At 30.2% G+C, this 22,492-nt stretch overlaps 2 protein-coding genes across 4 annotated transcripts in view; one reads left to right on the top strand and one right to left on the bottom strand.

The window, feature by feature from the left end:
- Positions 1-8,878, top strand: part of LOC100160750 (paired box protein Pax-6) — a 61,133-nt gene extending 52,255 nt beyond the window's left edge. For both annotated transcript variants that reach the window (XM_003246812.4, XM_003246811.4), the window contains 5 exons: positions 3,086-3,283; positions 3,451-3,533; positions 4,258-4,538; positions 6,787-7,139; positions 8,774-8,878. In XM_003246812.4, the coding sequence (XP_003246860.1) occupies positions 3,086-3,283; positions 3,451-3,533; positions 4,258-4,538; positions 6,787-7,139; positions 8,774-8,862 (1,004 nt within the window). In that variant the 3' untranslated portion in view covers positions 8,863-8,878. The remainder of the gene's footprint in view (positions 1-3,085; positions 3,284-3,450; positions 3,534-4,257; positions 4,539-6,786; positions 7,140-8,773) is intronic.
- Positions 8,879-9,545: 667 nt separating this feature from the next.
- Positions 9,546-17,303, bottom strand: LOC100572715 (gastrula zinc finger protein XlCGF26.1). 2 transcript variants are annotated; one of them, XM_003246813.4, is made up of 4 exons: positions 16,783-17,285; positions 16,573-16,716; positions 13,555-13,916; positions 9,546-10,520 (listed from the first exon to the last, which is right to left on the bottom strand). In XM_003246813.4, the coding sequence occupies exons 1-4, from the start codon at positions 16,924-16,926 to the stop codon at positions 9,647-9,649; spliced, it is 1,524 nt and encodes a 507-aa protein (XP_003246861.1). In that variant the 5' UTR covers positions 16,927-17,285; the 3' UTR covers positions 9,546-9,646. The 2 variants fall into 2 exon arrangements, with proteins under 2 accessions (XP_003246861.1, XP_016662771.1); XM_016807282.2 differs by lacking the exons at positions 9,546-10,520; positions 13,555-13,916 and adding an exon at positions 15,315-16,397 and having other exon boundaries at positions 16,783-17,303.
- Positions 17,304-22,492: the final 5,189 nt, after the last annotated feature.

Here is a 22,492-nt window from a genome sequence, read left to right as displayed (position 1 = left end):
TAATGATGTATACGTCTCTTACAATGGGACTAATTACAAGACGTTTGTGAATGGGAAAATCAATTCTTCACATTTAGATTACAGCTGCAACGACGACATACCTACATAATATTATAATATATAATTATAAATTCGTTTGCGTTTGTGCACCTATCTCTTTATACAATAGATTGTAGAAATATAATAGCGATTATTAGTATTATTTACTATTAATAAATGTGAGGCGGTCACATATTATGTGAATTTTATATAAACTGAAATTATATACAGCGCAGCATATATGGGGGGGGGCTTTATCCCAAAATATGGACAATATCTACAAGCCCGGATTAATGGGGGGCACGGTCACGGGGCCCATTGATTTTGAGGACCCATCTCTATCACCAAAATATATTTTTTAACGCGTACAATAGTTTAAAAAAAAAATGATTGTAGGTAGGTAAATTATTATTAATAATTATAAAATAAAATTGTTCTCAATTTTATATTACTAAAAATTACTATAAATAATGAACTATGTTAGCCAACAATTTTTTTTTTTTTGACCATTTTAGATTACCGATTTAACTATATAGGTATATAAAAAGGTAGGTTAGGAGGTTAAGAGGACCATATATAGTTAATAACCTAGCGAACCAAAATTGATCATTTGGCTGTCAAAATGTTCAGAAAAAAAGCTTTGCCAGAATCCATCAAAAAATATAGTGGTTACCATTTAAAAAAATAAAGTCAATTTTATTATTGGTCCAACTGCGTGTTTAAAAATGTTATAAAAAAATTGCCTGTCAAAAATAAAGAAACAAGTCTTTTTGTTTTAACAAAATTCCATATCATTAAATATCGATCCATAGGTAATTGTTAAAAAAAACCCCCGCCTACAATGACATAAGATACACCCTGTATATACTATATTTTTTGTATAATAAAAAATTATACAATAAAGCCGTTATGATACAATTATTTTGAAGTTAAAGTTGAAAGGGGGCCCACTAAGTATATGGTGTCCCGGGGCCCAATTGATCCTTAACCCGGTCTTAAATATCTATAATATTATATTTAATGTATATTATAATGTATAGGTATAAATTATTATGTTCGTCGTCCTATATTTTTCTAAATTATCGATATTCAATTAATAAAATCATTTTAACAACGTTTAAGTGTTTAACTGAAATTTGAAGACAATATTTCTATTATAAATCTTAAAATATAAAAATATACTACATATAATATTATAGTTTATAATTTATATAAGAAGTTCTTATACAGCAGTTGTATTAAAATGTATAACAATATAAAGCTAAACATAATGACTATAGCGGTACCTTAGATTCACTTTTATATAAAAATACATTTTAAGTGTTTGTATTTTATATAACTAACTACCTACTAAATAGTTCATTATTAAATTATGTTGGTAAAATATTGTGCATTGTAATATATGCCTCTAGATATTCATATTGGTGAAAGTGCTACGCATAAATGCATAACGCAATCACTTAAAGGAATTCAATAGATTAATTAACTATAAGTAGGTATTAAGTACTTATCAATGTTGATGGCTTTCTTATACTTAACACTAACACATATTTAAGTTGGCTTTTTAGTACTTCAACACCTACATATTGAATACTCAAATACATTTGTTATTTGGTCAATATTTAAAAAATGTAATAAATAATAACTTTGTCAAACATTTAATTTTCATTGAATATAATAATATATGAATAATAGGTATAAGTAATACCTACCGTATTCATTTCATTATTTAATGGGTGTTCCTATAAACCTTTCTTTTTATAAAAACAATATATTTACAATCTATACAAACATGATATATTAAGTAAGTCTGATGACAAATTTGACAATGACGTTTAAGATTAGAACAGGAAGGCTCCCAGCGCCCAGCCACGGTACCTGTATCTGACAAGTTTAGGTTAATATTATTATATACTTTTAGCTAGTCCCTAGGTCATTAACTTTTTGACCTTCTAGGTTCCTATAAACCTATATAATATAATTTCAATGGAAAAACCAATTACTTCGTGAAAACATTTCATAAATTTTCGATGTCAACATGAAAATGATAATTCTGATATCAGGAATCATAAATATAGCGAAATAGTTAGTACCTATGTATTAGGTTATAATATTCGTTTAGAACTTAAAACCATGGTATACTGGTATAGACAAGAGTACAGACTACAGGACGTATAAAATATGTTTAATACGTGGGTATGATTTTACATGGAATATAGGTAGTCTTTATGTAGAGATTGCGATTATATAAGTAGCGTTGGCGTCTATCAATATATTATATAAACGACATTTAGGGTCAAACGCGTAAGACGTAACCGATGGCACGGCGGTTTTCGCTTATTTTATGTAGCCGAATTCATATTAAACATCTAATGTCTATAACAGTGGTTTTCAACCGGTGTGCCGCGAGCACCCTTGGAGTGTGCCGCGATAAATCTATTAATACCTAGTTTTATAATTTTCATCATATGCTTCACGTATTATAATTATATATTTATATGTATCGGTGTGCCGCGAAAATTTTGTAAGAGATGAAGTGTGCCACAATGTGAAAAAGGTTGAAAACCACTGGTCTATAACCATTAACCAATTATACCTTTATTAGCTACTATAGCTTGATATAATGCCACTGCCGATAAACCTATATAAATATACAGGTCCAGTGTTCGAATGGGAAAAATAAAATAATAGGAATTCTTCGAAAAATGTGCGTAAAATTATTGAATTGTACCTATAAGTAGGTACCTAACTTGTGGAGGCGGAGCTGCCTCCTCTTTCAACAGTTAATCTTCAATATATATAACTACAATGTTTGAGTATGTACTATAATAACTATAGGTACTAATATAATAGTGATTAAAATCGTTAGCTAGTTTTTTTAATAGTCAATCTATATAGGTATGTAATATGTAAAAATCCACAGTAGCAATATTTATTTTTCTAAAGGTTATAAATCATAATTATAGTTTATGCAAAATCAAATCAAATTCTTCACGCTAGATATGTATTTTAGTATCTAATAATATATCAAATCCGAACTTATTAGTTTTAGACTTAGACGGAGGAATGGGATCTGATGAAACGTGCACGTCCATCGGGGATAACTCCAACCACGACGGTTCTTTGATTGGTGGAACCACCGGATCGGCCAACGACGACGACCAAGCGCGACTCAGGCTGAAGAGAAAACTGCAAAGAAACCGTACATCGTTCACCAACGACCAGATTGATAGTTTGGAAAAAGGTAAATATATATACATATTTACAATATATATATCGTGCGACATTTTTTAGTCATTTACATAATATATTTGGATTTGGCATACTACCTACCATACTATAATCTACATTAACTATTAACTCATTCCATAATATCCAAACCCAATAACAACTTAACGTGTTTATATTTAGAATTCGAACGGACGCATTATCCAGATGTATTCGCTAGAGAAAGACTCGCTGGGAAAATCGGTTTGCCGGAAGCAAGAATACAGGTAAACGTCACTTTTGTTTTGTTTACGAACGCATAAAAGAGCACAACAATATTCGTAAAGAGATATAAAAGTTTTCTAGCGAACTCGAGGAATTTCGGTTTTATTTCAACTTGAAAGTTTTTCGTAAAAGTTTAAAAGACCCTCCGCGAACGTCCCTCCTCTTCTATGTATGTATATATACATCCGTTTGTAGAATACTATAAAATGTCTAAATATATGTGGGTGGTTTCTACCTATATAATATTATAATACAAGTGTTATTTGTTATTTGTTATTAGGAACTATTTTAATAAAGGAAAACACTCGTTGCAACCAAAAACAATTTTATAGAGTAATCCATTAAGTGTCTACCCCGGTATTATTTCGAAAATATAATTAACATTTTTGAAAATATTTTTTTGACATAATTTTTCCCAAAAAAAATTAATTTTTTTACTTTTTCTATCTTTGTCATTTTAAAGTTTTTTTTTTTTTGGATGACACCATACCTTTTTTAATTAATATTCCTATGCATAATATATTTTATTTAAGTATTTCGATATATTTATTAAAGTTGAATTTCGAACGAGTACCTACCTAGTTAATTATATAGTTAAGTCTTCCTGATACACGTGGTGTCTAAATTTAAAGAAAATTAAGGAATACGATGAGGAGATTATGTTAGCCTTTTTACTGATATCACTATATAATATAATATAACGTTATCGGTTTGTGATTTGAACAGGTATGGTTTTCGAACCGACGGGCCAAGTGGCGACGGGAAGAAAAACTGCGCACCCAACGACGTCCAAATTCCAACCAAAACCAATCGATGGACCCGCAAAATCAACAACAACAGCAACAGCAGCAGCAGCAGCAACAGCAACAGCAACAACAGCAACAGCAGCAGCAGCAGCAGCAACAGCAGCAGCAACAATCATCTCCGAACAGGATGAATGGTTTTGCAAACAACCCCGATACCAATCCAAACATGTACACAACTATCGGCAACCACGACACGTTCAGGTATATATAAATATTATAATATAATATAGGTACCTAAATAATTTGTTCAAAAATTTTCGAATATTTCGCGACTATAATATTAACTTCTCTTTGTTCCTATTTAATTTTGTGCACGCATTTAGCACTTGCCAGAGGTTTAATGTATATATTAGATAAAAATATATTTATTTTTATTTTACAAAGATAAATTCAAGTACAAAAAATAATAGGAATTGATTATATTATAATATAAGTTAAAACTAACTTTAACAATTTTGAATTTTAAAATCCTGTTGGTGTGTGAGCATCTTACACAGAATAACTTTAAAATTAAAATGTTTTATAATGTCTCAACTCGAACTTTCAGTAATCTAAAAAAATAACTTTTAATATATATCTCGTTGTTTAAAGTTTAAACTACCCCGTTATAGTTTTTCAATTATTATTTGTTTTTATAAGTGTTATTTCACATTAAACAAAAATGAACATTTTTTTTGTTTATGAAGAAACATTGTGATGAAAAAATTAAACGATTTAAAAAGATTAAATTGTGAATATTATAAGATATGGTTAAAATTTGTATAGGTTTACATAATACATTTTAATTATATATGTGCTATATTTAATTACGCAAGTCTGCAACTACCGAGTAAAGAATATAAAAAGTATGATTATCTTCGAAATTTCCTAGTATCTTTTTGATATAAGAATAGTCTATTTTTATCTCACAGTTTCTTTCAAGATTTAATTAAAATATTTTTCTGATAATTAATGAATATTGAAAATAAATTGGAAAAACATTGCCTGCTCGAAAAATAAAAGAAAACCGGAAAATGATAACTATAATGCTCTATCGAATTGTTTTCCCTGTATGTATTACGCACTCGTTAGTTACCTACTTAACGATAAAGTAGTACTATTGTACATACCTAGTACCTATTATCTACACATTATTGTTAGTTCCTCATACGTTTTAGGTACGGCTATTCGTATATATACATTATACATAAACGATAAACCTACAACCTATACACAATACACATAATATAATACATCATATTCAAAATTAAACTATAATGGTTAATACGTACCTACGACCTACCTATAATTTATAATAGTTATAAAAATAGAATGGAAATTTGTGACTTAACTCAATCATAATTCATTACCGTTGAATTACTTGTTTGATTTTATAATATTTCTTATGCCAATAATACCTATCGTAGTATTATTTAAAGTTACAATACAGTAGATGATAGGTATAGATTATAAACTTATAACTCATAGATACAAAATATAGATCTATAAAAATATAATATTGGTACACTATATACGTATATAATATAGATAAAACCGAGGTTCAATACTTTAATCTATTAACTATTTCATCGATTTTAAAGAAAAAATTATTTGTTTAAAATGGATAATAGGTACCTGATATTGATATATTATAAAATATTTAATATTATAATAATAACCAGGCATGAGTATAAAATATAAATTTATCATAAAAACGTCCCATACGGAAAATAGGGAGTGATAAGTGATAACTCGTTGTAAAATAAGGAAATTAATAAATTGTCAATAATTCGTTGTCTCACTCTAAAGTTGTTTTAGGGCAAAATCACTAATACGAGAAACAACTTTTAAAGTAAATAATATATTTCGGAGACAACCTCATATCCGTTATTAAAAATAGGTAGAGGTTAAGAAAGTTACGGTTTCTAAAAAAAGTAAAATCAAATAGTGTTTTGTAGGCGTTATATATTCATCAAACAATAGTTTAAGTACCTATTCAAAAGAGGTTATAGATTATTATAGTTATTATCTTTCGGTCAGGGGCGTAATTTCAATATTTGCTAGAGTAGGGCATAATAATGACCGGCCCAATAAGTATAAATCTTTAAGCACATACCAGTAGCTCTGTCACTTCGTTCACTAGGCCCCCAACTATCATAGGTAGGATAGGTAATATAATCTATTTATTTACAATTTATATCAATCAAACTGTATCCGCTTTTGCTAACATCTGTTATTCAAATATTAATAATCCTAACTCGCATCAAAAAATAATATTATTAATTTACTCTGAAAAACAAAATATTAAAATGTTTATAATATTAATACAACAGTTTCCCAATAAAATATTCATCAAATACCGCACTATTTACGAAAGTTTTGGTTTTACAGTACCTACGGGATAGGTGCCCCGACTAAACTTATGTATTTTACTCAATTTTGACCCACTCGTTTTCCATTTGTTATATAGCCCGATGTCAATGAATTTCGGTATGCCCGGCGGCAACAACGAGAACGGCCTGTCGCTGCCGATCATGGGCGGCCACCACGCCATGACCGGCGGCGGCGACCAGCGGGACGCGTACGGCTGCATGTCCAGACCCACGTACGACACGTCTCCACCGCTGGCCATCGGCGCACCCGGCTACCTGAGGCCGCCCGTGTCGCCCACGTCCAACAACAGCAGTCCGCCGACCCACCACGCGGCCGCCGCCGCAGCAGCCGCCGCCGCTGCTTACCATCACCACCCGCCGCCCATCAACGGACACCATCCGCACCACCACGCGCACCACCAATACAACATGAACGGCTCAAACTCCACAGGTACGAACATTTAATGTTGTACGTCATAATATACCCATATCGTTGATGATAAATGTTTCGCGGGGGTCCGTAACAATTTTATAATTATAGCGATGGGTCGAACTCCAATTTTCACGAATTCGAAATCCGTTTTTTTCTTCAACTTTTTGCGAACATTATGCTGGGGTAATTACTTTCAAGCTTTAAATTTAATTTATTATTCCGTTTTATAATTTCAAACTGAAATATTGCAGACCATGTTTTATAACTATGATGTTAGGCTATACGAAAATTCGGCTAATATAAAAAGTAGGTATTCTAGAGTATATACGGCTATTTAGATTTAGTTATAAAATATGTATAATAGTATGTATATCGAAATCGAACTTGATTTTTCTCGGACAGTCGGACTGTTCGAAATGTTTGAGTTATCAGAGTAGGTACTCGATTATAATTTCCATTTTTCAACGAACTTCGCATGTTCTCTACACATTTATTTCAAGTATTATTCGACAATAGGTACAATTTTAACAATAGGTAAAACCATATTTTCCAATACATAGATTTTCATACCATTTGACAAGAGTGTTCTTCAAACTTTTCTTTTTTTCCTAATAAAAACCACCCTATTTTACTGTAAATTATTAAGCAGATGATTGTTATGATGCACAATACCAATATAGTATAATATTTTTCTTTTTTCTCGTTACCTACTGCAGCTTCAACAACCTACGTTGTTACCAAATATTTAATATTTATGTTACATAATGTTACGAATAGGTAAAGGAACATCGGTTTTCCTAGATCAATATATTTAATAATTTATACAAATTTTTATCGAATAAAAATATACGTCATGGCAGGTAATATAATCGTCTGTCTTATCACGTCAATACAAGACAGTGAGGTCCCAACCGTGTGAATAGAATTTGTTTATACTTTTAAGTACCTACCTACCTATCTATCTGTATTGTACTAGTGTTTGTACGGTTGAGTGTATTGAAAGTGTCGCAACTATACCGGGTGTGCAAGGTGTACATTGCAAATCGGCCCCCAAGGCCCCAATCCGATATAGGCCCCAAATCGATGTGTTAAAATTAATTGTAAAGCTGTGGCTGAAGAATATTAATTTAAATTGAGAATAAAAAAAACAAATGTGTTCATACTATTAAATATTTATAATTTATTGTAATCAAATTAAACTCAAACGATTCAAAACTTTTTTCCGCAATCCTATGAGTCAAGATCGTCTCAGTGGCATTTCCATACTGAACATAGAATGGAGAACTCCCGAGATAAATGTAGAGAAAGTCATTGACAACTTTTCAAACGCAAAAGCGAAGAAAAAACAAATTCTTTAGATAATTTACAAATGTGTCGATATTATTCTATAATACTATTTTTATGGTACAATGAATTATACAATTAAATATTTTAGTTTTTTTGTTTGGATAGCTTAATATAATAATTTATTTACATTCTGCAGTATATTTAGGCCCCAAATTACGATTTGAACATCAGCCCCATAATGTATGTAGTTTCGGCACTGTGTATTGTAATATCGTGACATATCATATCATATTATCATAACCCGTTCAAATTCAAATAATAATATAAATAATTAATAATAATTTTGATATTTTTCGTTTCTGCAGGTCTCATATCGCCCGGAGTTTCGGTGCCAATCGCCGTGCCGGGGCACACGACCGACCTGTCCTCGCAATACTGGCCACGCTTGCAGTGACATCAGCTTGTCAAAATATAACAACAGCGACAATAATTCGATAATCAGACACACGCTTACACGAGCAATATCAATTGTTAATAATATTATTATGTCAATATACGTTTAATTCCGATATTTCGGGCGTGTATGACGTGTAAGCTGCTGTCGACGACGCCGTGCAATTCTCGACGAACCGATAAAAATATGATTGTATTAGTTATGTATAATTGTAATATATTGTTACTCAGTAGTTATACGCTGAGTAATATTATAATTTATATGACACATTAGACGTACCTACCGACACGAACAATGTTAGACGAATAGGAGGTACCTTTAAATATTTATAATATGTAATTGTAATTATTAACATTTATTAACATATTAATATTATTATCATTATTATTAATTATTATTATTATTATCATTATTATTATTATTATTATTATAACTATCATAGCTAAACGAACATTTAAATACATAATATTATTATATTATTATATAGTTATTATAATCGCCGCAAATTTGATTAAACAATAAACGTCGAATTAATATTATATATATTATTGTATACACATATAATAATAAATTATATCATGTAAATGTGTACTTGCAAAGAATAAAATGTAAATTATATTGTATTGTTTTATGTGTAATTTATTATATTATTAAATATATACCAAAATAACATTATTGTGGTTACGTATATAAATGCTGGTAAAAAAATTATGTTCTGATCCTAAAAAAATTGTATATATAATAAATGCATAATAATTAATCTTATGAATGATAAAAATCATAGTCAAAATGACTGCGTCTCGATGAACGCGCAACAGCGACGACCCTGTACCTCGACAGGCTCCGGCATCGACTCCGGCTCGGCTTTGGGGGTCATCATCGAATGGGTCTTGAACGTGAACACTTGCACTTCGTCCGAGCCACAAGCGGCCGAGTTCATGTCGTGGCAACCCTTCATGTGCTCCGTCAGGTTGGACTTGGTGCGGAAACATTTACCGCACTCGGAACACTCGAACGGCTTTTCGCGGGTGTGCACGCGCTCGTGGTTCAACATGGCCGTGTACGTGCGGAACGGTTTCGAACAGTATGTGCACTGGAACCGCTGATCGCCGGCGCTCGCACCGGCGTCGGTCGTCATCTTCGCGTTGCTCTTCATCAGCCACAGGCTGTTGTTGTGCACGCGCTTGTGCTCAAGCAGATTGCCCTTGGTCCGGAACGCCTTGCCGCACAGCTCGCACGCGAACGGTTTTTCCCTGGTGTGAACCCGCTTGTGGTTCTCCAGCGTGGCCATCGACCGGAACTGCTTTCCGCAGTACGGGCACTGCCGGTCAACGCCGTCTGAACAGTTGTTGCCTATGTGCGCGGACAGTTGCGATTTCGACGCGAACTTTTTGTTGCACTGTTCACACGTGAACGTCGACGTAATCGCAGACGCAGACGACGGTGCAATCGTCATCGCGGCCGTCTGCGGCTGCTGTTCCAGCTGTTCCCGTTGCTCGTCGTGGACGCGTTCGTGTGCGGACAACTCGTCCAGCGACACGAACACATTGGAACACTGACCGCACGTCAGTATGTCTTCAGATGTGACAGTCACTCGGGTTATGGACGGGATGTCCCTGCTCGACGTTTTCATCCAACGCAGTTCCGGATTGTGGACTCTACGTGAAATAAATAATAATAATAGGTACAATATGCGAAAAATAAAAATTGTTTTTAACTAATGGATATTTAACGTGATGGATACTACCCATACCTAACTATAGACTATAGGTGCCTATTCGTACATATTCGAATAACAAATAGGTACAAACATTATTCTGAGTTCGCTCTGGTATCGACTGGTAGAACCATTTGTAGTGGGGGGAAGGGGGGATGAAAGCTAAAGGTATAAGCTCAGTATTTGCATACTATATTTAGTTTTAAATTTGTGTTTAGGTATTACAAAATATAAAAGGTACATAATATTAGGTACATATTATTATATCATGTTTATTTCTTTAAATATTTTTTGCAAGTTATGAGTATTAAAATGCGTATATACCTAACTTGTTTTAAAACTGAAATATCCAAAAACGCTTACGTATGGCCCTAAATAACATTAACAGTCAAATACTCTAAAATTAAAAAAAACATTTTAAAGTGAATTATTATATCAACGTAAAACGTAAAGTTTACTATGTTGTGCGTTAGTCAGACGAAGACTACCCTGCAAGAACGAAGTCCTCTTAAATAACCGATCCAATGTCATTTCGGCATTAATTGTCAACTGTGTTACGACTCTAAAAAAAAACTAATGGTCCAAAAACTATATTTTTTTAACGAGTGATAAGATGAACTGGGCGGGTTATAAGATGTTATGGATGGACAATTTTAACCACATATTAAGACGAGCAATCAATATTATATAAATGTATTAAAATGTAACTATTAAATTAAAATTATAAGAGGACCCATGCACTTGTTGTCTCCGTCTAACCAGTGTTTCTTTCAGGCACTTCAGGCATTGCCCCCCCCCCGGAGAAACTTTGAAGAATAGTAAAGAAAATCAAATAGTTATTAGACAAACGTAATTTTTATATCGCCGAAAATCACCTACCGTAGATAAGAGATACATTAGATAAGACTATAAGAGTTAACACAGTATTCTATTTATAAAATTGTTTTTACCGATGGAAATCAGTAATTAAATAGATACCTAATAATATTGTTGGGTAACGGTTTGTGGTTATTTTCCAATGCTTAATGCAGAAGCTGTACTGGCGGACATGAAGTCATTTAATTTTTTCATCAAATCTATGCTTGATAGTGGAATATACAAGGCACATGAAAGTCCATTAATTAAAATCATGGAAGCTGATGTGGGTTATACCGAGCTACAACATCTTTGTGAAATACTTCTTGTCATTCCCGTTACCACAGCTTCGGTTGAAAGATCTTTTAGTTCAATGAACAGAGTTCTTACAAAGACAAAAACAAAAATGCTCCCAGGAACCTTAATGCATTACATGCTTATCAGTATTGAAGGGTCTGACGTTCCAACATTTCTTGAACAAAACGGTAGATTTGTACGCAGCTAAAAAAAATCACCGAATTCGGTTCCTTTAAATTGTAAAACATAATATAGAACTAAAAGATTTTGTTTCTGGCTATTATTTATTTATTTATTTTTTTGTACTTAAATTTTTTTTAAAAATATTTTTGAGTTTATAAAGCAAAGTAGACTAAGTAGAGTAAAATAGTTTTTATGTATTCCTGACAGCCATCCAACTATTTGATGACATTGTTTTTTTATAGCTGATTTACAATTTCTAATACGAATTTTAAGTTGTTTACAAATATTTTTTTTCTTAATGTAAAATAATTGCCCCTCCAATTTTTAAAATGCCCCCCCCGGAGAAAATTGTCTGAAAGAAACACTGCGTTTAACACACGAACAACATGGCACATGTTCGTTCACTAGTTTCAATAGTTTGCTGTTAGTTTTGATATCTGAGTGAATTGACCTATTTTCAAACTTTAAAGGTAGGAACATTATCTGTGCTCAAGTGTCGGGTTTTATTCGATATTTTCATTTTCAAGCGAGATATGAGCATTTTTAATTTGTGATATTTCACTTAATCATGTCTTGGTTGAAAATGAAAATATCGGAAAAATCGCCGGCGCTTAAGCATAGATAGTTAGTTAGATAGTGTTCTTAACTAAACGTTTGATAATAGGTCAATTCACTCTAATATTAAAACTAACAGCAGAATATTGAAGATAATTAACGAAAATTTGCCATGTCGTACATTTGTAAAATGGAGACAATTAACACATGCAGGGTAGCGTCCTCTTAATGAAACAGTTGAGTTACAGTAAAATTATTTATAAGTAGGCCTGCCCCCTGGGCCATCTCCCATAGAAGACGCTCCGGGTCATGACCGTACTCAGAATTTATTTTTGGTGGGGAGGGGGTGGAATAAATGTCTTAATTGGTTCAGTATATTATGGTAGGTAGTATTTTAGTTGGCCGAAATTCAAATTAATGTTCAATTTTTTAATTTACCAACTTCGAAAAAATGTTGATAAGTGGGAGGTTGTCCCTTAGTCAGAACTAAAAAAAAGATGTTATTCAAGTTTTAAAAACTCAAAATCAATGAATTCTTAATAATAAGTAATTTTTTCGTACTTGTGATATTGAAAAAATAAAAACAACGCTACACAGTAAATGTTCTCCTCTTTATAGTGTGAAAATTTGGTTGATAAGCTTGGACTACAGACTGAGTGGATCTTATCCACAGAAAACAGATTTTGCTATGTTTTACATCTTTAATTCTCTATTATTCAACCACATAACTTGTAGTCGTTAGTCACTACTCACAAGTCACATTTCCATAACAAGAAAAGAATAATATTATTGTATACAATTACGTATAAATATATATAGGTATATTATTTATAACTGGTATATTATTTTTGGATCTAATGTTATAAGTAATAACTTACAAGTTTATAACAATTAATTTAGTATACACATTATCATATCTAACACTATTAGTACCTATTTTAAGTATTTACACCTGATATCTATTGCATACCATAATAGTGTAAGAACATCTAAAAAAAAATTCTCAGAGCGGTTAACAGCTTACCCCAACCACCCCATTAGCAAGTTTGTGACTGTAAATAATATAAAATAATAGTACAACTAACCGGTAGTGTTCATTCAAATTAGATTTAGTCTTGAAGAATTTTTCACATACACTGCACCCATAAGGACGCTCTCCTGTATGGGAACGCATGTGGTTTGCTAGCGTATATGCAGACAACAATTCTTTACCACAAATTCCACATTGATGTTCACTAGAGTTGGTTTCTAATGTATCTTCGTCTTTAATGGACATTTGCATTACCTCTTCTGTTTGAACAATACAATGTGATAACTCAATTTCATTTTCAACTAATTGCTTATCATGAACAGGTTCTGGATCATCAATTAATTGTTCTTCATATTGATTTGGATCCAATAATGAATGTTTATTATTTATTCCTTCAGAATCAATTATAATTGAATCCTAAAAAGTATATACAATTTATTTAATTAATATTTAGACATATAGTTATATTTATGTAATTAAAAACATTATTTTGATAATATAAAAATGATATTTCTTAAAGTAGCTTATACAGATAAACTATATCAGATTTTATTATTAAGTATTAATATTAAGTTATTTTAACACTATATATATATATGCATATTTAGAATTCCATTCAAATACAAATATAAAATAGTGATGAAAAGTAATATTATCAAATACTAAGTAATTATAACCAAAATTATAATGGTATATAAATCCAGAATCACAATAAAATACTAATACATCGAGTTCCACTTAATGTGATCTTTGGTTTATAGATCCAATCTGTTTATTAGAATCAAAAAAAGAAAACCCTAAACTAAATTGTATGTTACTTAAGTTAAATTTAACTTTTATTAGAATCACTATGTACCAGATAATTGAATCATTTTTGATCAAGCGAAAATATATTTATGGACAATAATTTTAAAAAAAACTAATAAAAATAGGAATTTTCTTTTGTCTATAAATAGCTTAAAAAGTGTTACAAATATTTAAAAAATGGAAATATGTATTAACATTTAGTAAAATTTTCATTTAACTGCATTCATTTAACTGCAAGTCTTTTCTGTTTTTCCGTATTTAATTTTTGTTTTGTAACTTTTGAAAGCTAATGAGAATTTTTCACTTTTGGTCAACTTTTCCCAAAAATACCAACTAGATTCACTTTAGTACCAGAAAATATAATTAAGTAGAAAATCAAAGTGTTTTTACTGCTCTAAAAAGTGACTTAAGACAAAAAAAAAAATAGATATTGTAAAAACAATACAATTATTGATCTGCTCAAAATCCAAAAAAAATATCAGGGGGAGGGATGATCCATCCAATATCTAAATATGTTCTACACATTCTACACATTATGATATTTCAAACTGATTAATTTAAAGGATGCATTTCATTTTAGAACTTATCAGTGTGACAGAAATTAAATGTTGATGTAGAAGAATCTTTGATAGGTACATTGTTTCAAGTTAGAAATGTAAATTTACAGACCACTAATTCTATTTCAGAAGAGACAGTAATACATTTAGCATTAATTCAGCTTTACATTATTATTAAATTATATTGAATTTTGCATAATTTAAAAATTAGTTATACACCATGAATCCATATTTTAATTTCAATCCAATATGAAAATGAAATTAAAAAAAGCTTCTTAAGTACAAGCGAACATGGATAGTTTTTTCACTTTATTTTAAATGTATTTGTTTTATTTTTTTTTCTATTTTAATATAATTTAAGTAAATGTATAAATATGGTAACATTTAAAAAAAATTGTTTAATGAAATGAAACGGTTAATAGAATCAAAATGGCCTGAACCATAGTGATCACACAAAGCGGAACTGTAATACAAAACAGAGATGAAAAGTAATATTTGGTAACATAAAAATTATATTATAGGAACAAACTTATATTATAGAGAATTAAAGTAATTAATAAATTATAGTATTCATTTATTTTTTATTTTTATGTCTTGAGTGAATGGCTTGATGTCGACGTGCTTTTTGTTTAGACATGAATTTCTTTCCACAAAAATTACAGGCAAATGGTCTTTCTCCAGTATGAGCACGTTCATGAATTGTTTTATGAGCACTTTCAAAAAATCGTTTACCACAAAACGAACACAAAAAGTTCCTGACATTGTCATGATATCTCATATGTCTGTTATATTCAGCTCTAGTATAAAATGTCATTGTGCATTTTTCACATTGAACATCTTTAGCCGCATTATGAGTCATTTCATGTCTATCACGACCATAAGGTGTAACAAAAGCTCTTCCACAATATGAACATACATAATTAAATGTACCTTCATGTTTGTTTTCATGACGAACAAGTGTTAAGTATGATTTGAAACATTTTTCACAATGACGACATTTTATTTTCTCACCAGGTGCATGAGTCTTCATATGTATCCAAACTTGTTGAATAGTTGCAAATACTTCCTCACAAAAATGACACTGATAGGACAAAGAACCAATTTCTAATTTTTTTTCATAATTTCTTAAATGCGATAACATACCAGCCAGTGTTTTGAAAACTTTTTGACATTTTTCACATAAGAAACCACCCTCAATTTCTCTATAAGAATTTTTTACTTCTAAATTGTCAATATTATTCAAATTTTTACACTTTTGGCATAGGTTAATTTTATCTTTTAATAATGAATTATCAAATTTACTATAATTATCTATAACTACATTACACATGGTGCATTTAATATGGTCAGAAGAATGTGTTTTAGTATGTAAAGTGAGTTGTTTAGTTGTTTCAAAGCATTCTCCACAATCTTCACACAAACAATATTTATCATCATTATTTTCTATACATAATTGGGAAATTATGCTTTCATTCTGTTCCAATGAAGTACCGTCGTTCCAGATGTCCACTACTTCTACAATTTCGATATTATCCTGGAACATACACGCATACCAACATTCATTAAATAATAGTTACAGTCGAAACAAATTTATTTGAGAAACTGGAACGACGGTATGCAATTCTTAATCATAATTAAATCTAATTTATCAATATTTCATAATTACTATTTGAGTTTAATACTATTTGAGATCTAAATAAAAGGTATACCTTATGATCATTATCCGAAATGGCACCTTCATTTCGTAGCCATTCGTCCGTAGCTTTACATCGTACTCGAAATTCAACAAATGAATTAACTTGGTCAATACATATTTTGCATATAGAATTAGGTAAAGAATCCTCGACATTAAACTGGATATAAAAATATTATTAATAAAATTAAAAAATACATTAAATTACATTGCTATAATAACTTACATGAAGATTAGTAACTTCTTGAACATTTTCCAAAAGGGTTTCTTCGAAAAATAAATTTTGCAATTTTTGTTCATTACGGAGACACAATCGACATAGATCATTCCAGTTTTCGATATAAATAACACTCTGATTATCTTGGTCCATTGTATGAAAATTATTAATAAAAATATTACCAGAACAATAATAATTATCAAGTAAAAACTGTCAGGTATTACTTTAATAGTTAAAAACTATTAAATATTATAATCAAATATTAGATAATATTAAAAACAAGTCTATTAACACTCAACCAACTCAAAAATACAATAATACATATTTTAATTTATAATATTATTATGTTCTGTGTCATAAGTGACAAGTGACAACTGGCCAATATAACTCCCGAGTACTTCACTTCACATTTGACAGGCTCCAAACACCAATAGACACAAGACCCTAGACAATTTGGACATGTCTAAGTGAGTTGTAGCCACAGATATAGATAATAAACTATATCTTTATTATCTATATCTGTGGTTGTAGCACAGAATATTCAGTGGTTGTAGCACGGCTTAGATACCATGGTTGCGGGACGATTCATGATAAGACGTCCATGAAAAGTTGTTGTGTGTTTCTAATACCATCTAGCGCTATCTAGTTTTGTAGTTCAAAATATTATTTTATATAGCCATATTAATATATTATTATAGGTACTTACCTTGAACAGTTGAAAATTCAAATCAAAGCAAGTCTAGCAAATCTTAGACTGTAAAAAAATAAATAAAAGATATGACTTAAATAATTTTTGTATTGATTATAATTATAATAGTTTTGAAATTAACTGGCAGGGTACAATAGTATTTTAAATAAAATGATTAAAACATATTTTACGATCATAACTTTGTGTGGTCTTTACTTTAGAGATTTTTTTTAAAAATGTATTCTGTTTTTTATTTTGTTGGTTTGTTGAATATGAGAACTGTCTCATTCTCATGACTATATACATATTAAATACGAGTATATTAGTAAGCACATCACTCTTGTGTTCAGTACATGGAAATGTGAGTTTTATGTTTTTACTAAGAATTCAGAATTTCAAATACATTTGGTGACTCCACATGTTTTTCAAAGCACATTTCAATTAATTTTTTTATCATGAATACATTTTTATTTGGATGTGTCAAAAATCCTCTTGTCTTCAAATTTACAAGATCTGCTTCTGGGACAACAACTTGACCATACCTACTCAGGTTTTAACTTAAAACCTGAATATGCTTAAATAGCTTAAAACTTTTAAGCTATTTAAGCCAGGGAGTCAAAACGGGTTTGAACCCGGGTTGTAAAACCCGGGTTACCCGCAAAAAATTTTACTCGGGTCTTAACACGAAACCCGAAACCCGCAAAAAATTGTACCCGGTTTGTACATTTGTATATTATAATTTAAAAAGAATTAAGACAGACGACGACGGTACGCGTCTATTATTGGATATTATTGTTGTATTATTTTTGATTTGTAATCCAGGGCTGTATGAGGATGATATTTCTAAACTTAAATTACTGCAATTATTGTACTTATGTTTTATACATTAATAATTATTGTAAATAGATAATTCCGATTTTTTTTTAAATCATAAATATTTCATTAGTGAGGGGAGGCCTTAAAAAATACGGCCTTTGGCGTATAGACTTTTTTTTCGGTTCAATAATAAGGTAGCGCCGGTTATTAGCTAGGCTGCCACTGCGGATGAAGTCTAGTCACGCCTACTCAAAATTCAAAACCCACAAAAGTGTAACCCGAAACCCGCAAAAATTTGTACCCGGTTTTTAACACGAAACCCGAAACCCGCAAAAAATTGTACTAGGTTTTGAACACGAAACCCGAAACCCGAAATATTTTAACCCGTTTTGACTCCTTGCTTTCTCCACCTTAAAGTTTATATTAAATGACCTGCGAGGAAATCTCTCTTCTGCACTTTTAGAGAGTATTTTGATTATCAAATGTAACACTCAATTAAAATTAGCAGCCATAAATATATAATGGTTGCATTAATGTTATCATGTTCATTGGGTATTATAAACTTTATTGTTAAAAGTTAACATTTTATAACTTTATATAGGTATTTTGAAGTTGTGGACTTTTAATAAAAGAATTAAAGATAATTTTATTTGAGTTGTCTTTTTTAATTTTTCACATGTACCCAGGTTTTAAACCCAAAACTCGCAAAAAATTGTACCCGGTTTTTAAAACGAAACCCGAAACCCGCAAAAAATTGTACTAGGTTTTGAACACGAAACACGAAACCCGAAATATTTTAACCCGTTTTGACTCCCTGATTTAAGCACATCTCACATTTAATGTCTTTAATTATATTTTTATTTATATACCTAATAACATATAATTATAAGACAATAATTAAAATAAAATAAAATATATGTAAATTTACAATTTACCCAGCTAAGAAATACACAACGCATTCAAAAACTGTAGACGGTGAATGTTGGCTGGTATTACAAGATTAAAAATTCTACAGAATTATACAATAATATATTTATGTGATTAGGATTTTGAGTGGTAACTTTAAGTTTGAAGCCTTAAATTGTATATAATAAAACTACAAACCTCTACAGATTGGGTATGATTAAGTGTAGTTGTTCTAAAGCTCATGACTAGTACTGCTCCAAATTTTAATCGTAGTCGTTTAAGACATATTTTATTAATAAATAATATTCACAATTCGTTAATTTACAATTTAGACAGATTTTAATCTATGTAATAAACACTTACAGTATAATTACTGTGACCTTCCCCTGCACACTATGTACTAATTATATCTGATAAAATTCTGATTCTTGTGATGACTAGAGCAAATACGAACCCATTTTTTAAAAATGATTCCCAGTGCTACTTCCCATTTTTTTTTTTCTTGGTCATTTTTTGGAATACCAAATGTGTTTTTGGAAATTGTATGCGGTTCTCGTACACAACAATGAGACATTTAAAAATATTATGATTATGTTTTATATCAACTCAAAATCTCAAATAATATAATAATGGATTAGCTCTCAACATAATACATAAATAACATTGATAATTATAATTTATAATAGGTATGTTATAACTTATACTTTAAAGTGAACACGGGTTATATAATGAACAATGCACATCAAATATCAAAATAGAGAAAAATGTAATTAAATAAAGTATAAATAATAGCCATGAACAACGATAGTAAGTTTTATGGTAATATTCACACTATTTAGGGAAAACAATAAATTATTGTATTTTTGACATACCGCGATATTTTAAAGCCAATGTTTCTCATGTAGTTACTGATATTATTCACTGGGAGCGCTAACGGTTATTAGAAAAACGGAAGAACTATAAACTCGCCGCTTCGGATATATGGATGGGCCGCCCGGCAACCATAGCATCTATATTCTACAGCCGTGGTGGGTAGTGACAGTAGAATCTTTATAATCGTGGACAGTACTGAGTAGTGAGCATAATATTTTTTATTTAGCGTCACTTTTGTATTTCAGTCCGTGTTTTATACAGATGGTGCTGTAAACTCTCAATTGTGATTGCGACCCCCCGCATATTTTGCCTCTTGTACCATAGAACAATATCTTGTGTATAGGCACGATTAAAGATAATATTATACTGGTTACCCAACGGCCTATGCTTTGCACCATAGACATATTAATAAATATTTATACTATCTTAGTCCGTGGTCTATGCTTTGCACAGGCAGAAAACAGCTACGAAACCACGATATGTTATGGACTGCCTACTAGCACCATCTAGGTGATTAACTTAGGAACTATTTGTCATCACGAAATATTCAAAAGGAATAAAAAGATTGTAATTAGTAATTATTAAATAGGTAATATGGCTAATACCACAGAAAAAAATGTAAAACATATTAGAACAAAAGACAATAAATACAGTAAATAATATTAATGATTAATTATAAATATTTAATAGTTAAAAGTTATACTAAATAAAATAAATAAATTAGCTAAATTGAATAATACAACGTAGGTACTATACTATTAGTTATTGCATTACAAATTAACAAACCTCTACTTTATCACTTTCCATTTTTTCTAAAGGATGAAGAAATGGTAATGCTCCTTTTTTTAGTTGCCATCGCTTTAGGCAAGCCTAAGAAGTTGAAAGTAATATTAACCATATCAAAGTTTTATTTTTAAAATAAACTGATTGTATTATACTCAGTATAATACTAATTAGTAATTATAAACTAATTATAATTATAATAATTATTTATAGGCTTAAACATATTCTATATTGATATTTGAATAGGTATTTAAATTAGATAGTCGTTGCACCTCTTCTGGGAGGCTTCTACAGTATGTTTAATCTGCCTTTTTTTTTCTTTTTTTTTTAACCAATATTTACCATCAATTGTTCTTATTATTCTCTTTTTTGTAACAAATTGAATAAGCTTATAAACCAAAAAAAAAAAAATTTTAATTAGACATACCGTAGAGTGGGATACTTTGCTCCAAATATATTTCTTTTTAGTTTAAACCTATACTATAGCTTGGATTTTGGATAACTTTTTCGTCATGAGTTTTTGTTGTTTTTGAAAACAACTTTTTTTCGTACCATACATCTTGAAGGCGAACTAATAGATTGATGTTCGAAATACTTGAAAAAATTTTAGATTCTGAGTAGAACGATGAATGTATTGATTTTACAATGATGTGTGTTTTTATTATTTTTTTTTAAATTTTTTAATTTTTGTGTCTGTGTACACGATAAGTAGTCGAAATAATGCTTCGATTATCAACTTCCGTATCTTGTTCGATTGGAAAGTGAAAATCGTTGGTGCATTGGGGAGGTCAAAATTTAAAATTCCCAGTTATTTTCAAAAGCGCCGTGAAAAACAAAAGAAAAATTAAGGAAAAACGGGAATTTTTACGCAAAATCGATTTTTCACAAAATTGAATTTGGTTTTTGGTGTAACTTTAAAACAAATGACCGTAGATACATGAAATTTTCAATGGTTGTTTATATTTCCATTTTCTATACACGATAACATTTTCAAAATATTTTGATTTGTTTTGAGCTGCTTACGGACAATTTCAGTTTCCAATTTAATTAGTTTTTTTTTCTATGAATGTCAATAAAACTTTATTTGTTGAGTAAAAATACTTGAAAATTTAATACAAGGCTCCTACTATATTGTTACAATGAGATTTGAAAAATATTAAAAATACTTAGTCACAGTTTTTTTTATTAGCATTTAAAGTTCAAAAGTTGACAAAATATGGAAAAATCACGAAAATTACCTAATTATTTTGAGTTATAAATTCGTAAAAATTTTTCTTTTTAGAACTAAGATTTTAAAATGTGATACAAGATTCCTTATAGGATAATCTACCTTTATCAAAAAAAAAATGTCTATAAGAAACTCAAATTAAATTTTTATGAGCGTTTGAAATTCATATTTTTACAACATTCGATATTCACTCGATTTCTTACGTAACGATTTACTTATTTTGTTGTAATTAAAAAACAAGAGACTGTAGAAACTTGAAAATTTCACTGAATGTTTATATTAGCATTTTCTATATACGATAAAATTTTGAAAATAATTTGACTCTTTTTGAGCTGTTTACGGATATTTTCAGTTTTTAGTTTTTTTTTCTATAAATATCAATAAAGTTTTATCTGTTGGGCCAAAAAGTGTATAAATTTAATACA

Source organism: Acyrthosiphon pisum, chromosome A1, assembly GCF_005508785.2.
Source record: "Acyrthosiphon pisum isolate AL4f chromosome A1, pea_aphid_22Mar2018_4r6ur, whole genome shotgun sequence".
Classification (NCBI taxonomy): Eukaryota; Metazoa; Arthropoda; class Insecta; order Hemiptera; family Aphididae; genus Acyrthosiphon; species Acyrthosiphon pisum.
This window is presented reverse-complemented; position numbering and strand designations above follow the sequence as displayed.

Bases quoted from the DNA above. Each gene is read 5' to 3' on its own strand.
- LOC100572715 (XM_003246813.4), bottom strand. From the start codon at position 16,926: ATGGACCAAGATAATCAGAGTGTTATTTATATCGAAAACTGGAATGAT. The intron at 13,917-16,572 runs GTATACCTTTTA...TATACTTTTTAG, and splicing joins TTTCGGATAATGATCATAAG to GATTCAATTATAATTGATTC. The intron at 10,521-13,554 runs GTTAGTTGTACT...TATTTCACGTAG, and splicing joins AATTTGAATGAACACTACCG to AGTCCACAATCCGGAACTGC.